The 1748-nt window shown below is 59.2% G+C and overlaps 1 protein-coding gene across 1 annotated transcript in view; it reads right to left on the minus strand.

Moving 5' to 3' along the window:
- SULT4A1 (sulfotransferase family 4A, member 1) overlaps nucleotides 1–1748 on the minus strand; it is a 19734-nt gene that overhangs the window by 10052 nt on the left and 7934 nt on the right. Inside the window, exon 6 of the mRNA XM_011984064.1 lies at nucleotides 152–246. Within this exon, the coding sequence (XP_011839454.1) occupies nucleotides 152–246 (95 nt within the window). The remainder of the gene's footprint in view (nucleotides 1–151; nucleotides 247–1748) is intronic.

Below are 1748 nucleotides of genomic sequence, written 5' to 3' on the forward strand. Positions count from 1 at the left end.
CCCCCTTCCAGTCCACAAACCGTCCTGCCCCTTCCTCTGTCCCTCCTCAGACAAATCCCACATGCGCATTGTAAAGGGCTCCCTGAATCAGGAGCTGCCAGGCCTCGCGAGGGCCAGGCACCCCAAGGACAGCTGCTCCGGCAGCACTCACCCGATGCATGTCTTCATACTTGAGAAAAAGCACGTTCGAGTCCATGCGGTGCTCCCAGAACTCCTGCACGTGCTCAAACCAGGAGCCATAGCCCACTGCGGAGACAGGGGACAGGGTGAGCCACACAGCTGGGCAGGAGAAGCATGCACATGGGGCCGTCCCCACCCCACAGGGCTGCCCTCCTGCCGCCCAGCAGCCGTGATGAGGACATCGTGATCCCTGCAGACACGTCCAGCAAAGGCCCCCGAAGCACTCACGTCCTGAGCCATCCCAGCCCTCCCACCTTGAAGACCTGACCATGGGGGTGACGGCCTCTGAGGTGGTCTCTGTGGTACCTGGCAGTGGATCGCAACAGTGCCCATTACTTTATCCGCTTAACAAGTGGTCACCAGGAAGCCCTGGAACAAAGTCCAGAGGAACTGGGACAGGGCCACTAGGGTTTGCTAGTGGGGACAGGGTGGGGTGTAGGAAGTTGTAGGACAGATCCAGAACATGGGGCTCTGCTGGGCAAGAGGGCCACAGGCAGTAGCCTCAGTAAATCAAGGAACTCTCCATGGGAATGAAAGCTGAAGACGGGCAGGGAGTCCTGTCCTGACCTCCAAGAAGCCAGCACTCCTGCACCCACACCTTGGCCCTGCGCTTCCTGCGTGGCCTGCGCTGCCTCAGAGCCCCTGGTGTGCGGTGGGGCACACAGCCAGGGACCAGCTCATGGGGTCTCCAGCCTGCTTTGCAGTGTTCTTTATAAAAGCTATGGATCTTCCTCTGCCTGCCACATGCGGTGGCCACCACTGTAAGGGATTCTTCCAAAGGGACCTCCATATGACAGAGAGCAAGGCGTCAGTTAAGGATCACCGGGCAGTGGGGGCTGACTGCACTGAGCAGCGGGAAGCAGCCCAGCTGGATGAGGGGCGCTGGCTGTAGAAATTCTGCTGGGCCCTGCCCCCAGCACCCACACCCCACCAAAACCTCCACTTTCTGTGGAATAAAGCTGAGTCCCAGAGAAGGGAAGACTTCCCCTAGTCACCACCAGGTCAGTAATCATGGAGGCCAGACAGGGAAGTCCAAGTCACCTGACTGCAGGCCCGTCAAGGGGAGCTAAGTCCAAGCAGATGAGCCCCTGGGGCAGAAGGAAGAGTCGAATGGCCCCGTGAACATGGAAGGTAAAGACAAACCCCACTTCATTCCAAGGAAGAATGCACCAAGATGTCAAAAACAGACATCCTCACGACACGGAGATGCATGGGGAAGATGTGAGGACCCTGGAAGAAGCAAGGCGTGAAGGACTGCACACGTGGTCCTGCACTGATGCGAGGAGCAAGTGCACCGGGCCCTGGCGCAGGAGTGGGGACGGGAACCAGCTGCAGGTTGCTGGGTAGAGGCCTTCCCGCCAGAATGCCTGAGAGGAGGTAGGCCGCCGGGCCCCTCCACGCTCTTCCCTGGGCTCCACGCTGCTTTGTGAAAGGGAAGGGAACCATCCATCTGGAATATTAAGGAAGAATAACAAAACCTCCCTGTCCACCCCAGAGAAGACATGGACACAGAGGCTGCGTGTGCCACACTGCGGGCGCCACAGGGACCCTGTCTACACAGCGTCCTC

Source organism: Mandrillus leucophaeus, unplaced genomic scaffold, assembly GCF_000951045.1.
Source record: "Mandrillus leucophaeus isolate KB7577 unplaced genomic scaffold, Mleu.le_1.0 Scaffold26, whole genome shotgun sequence".
Lineage (NCBI taxonomy): Eukaryota > Metazoa > Chordata > Mammalia > Primates > Cercopithecidae > Mandrillus > Mandrillus leucophaeus.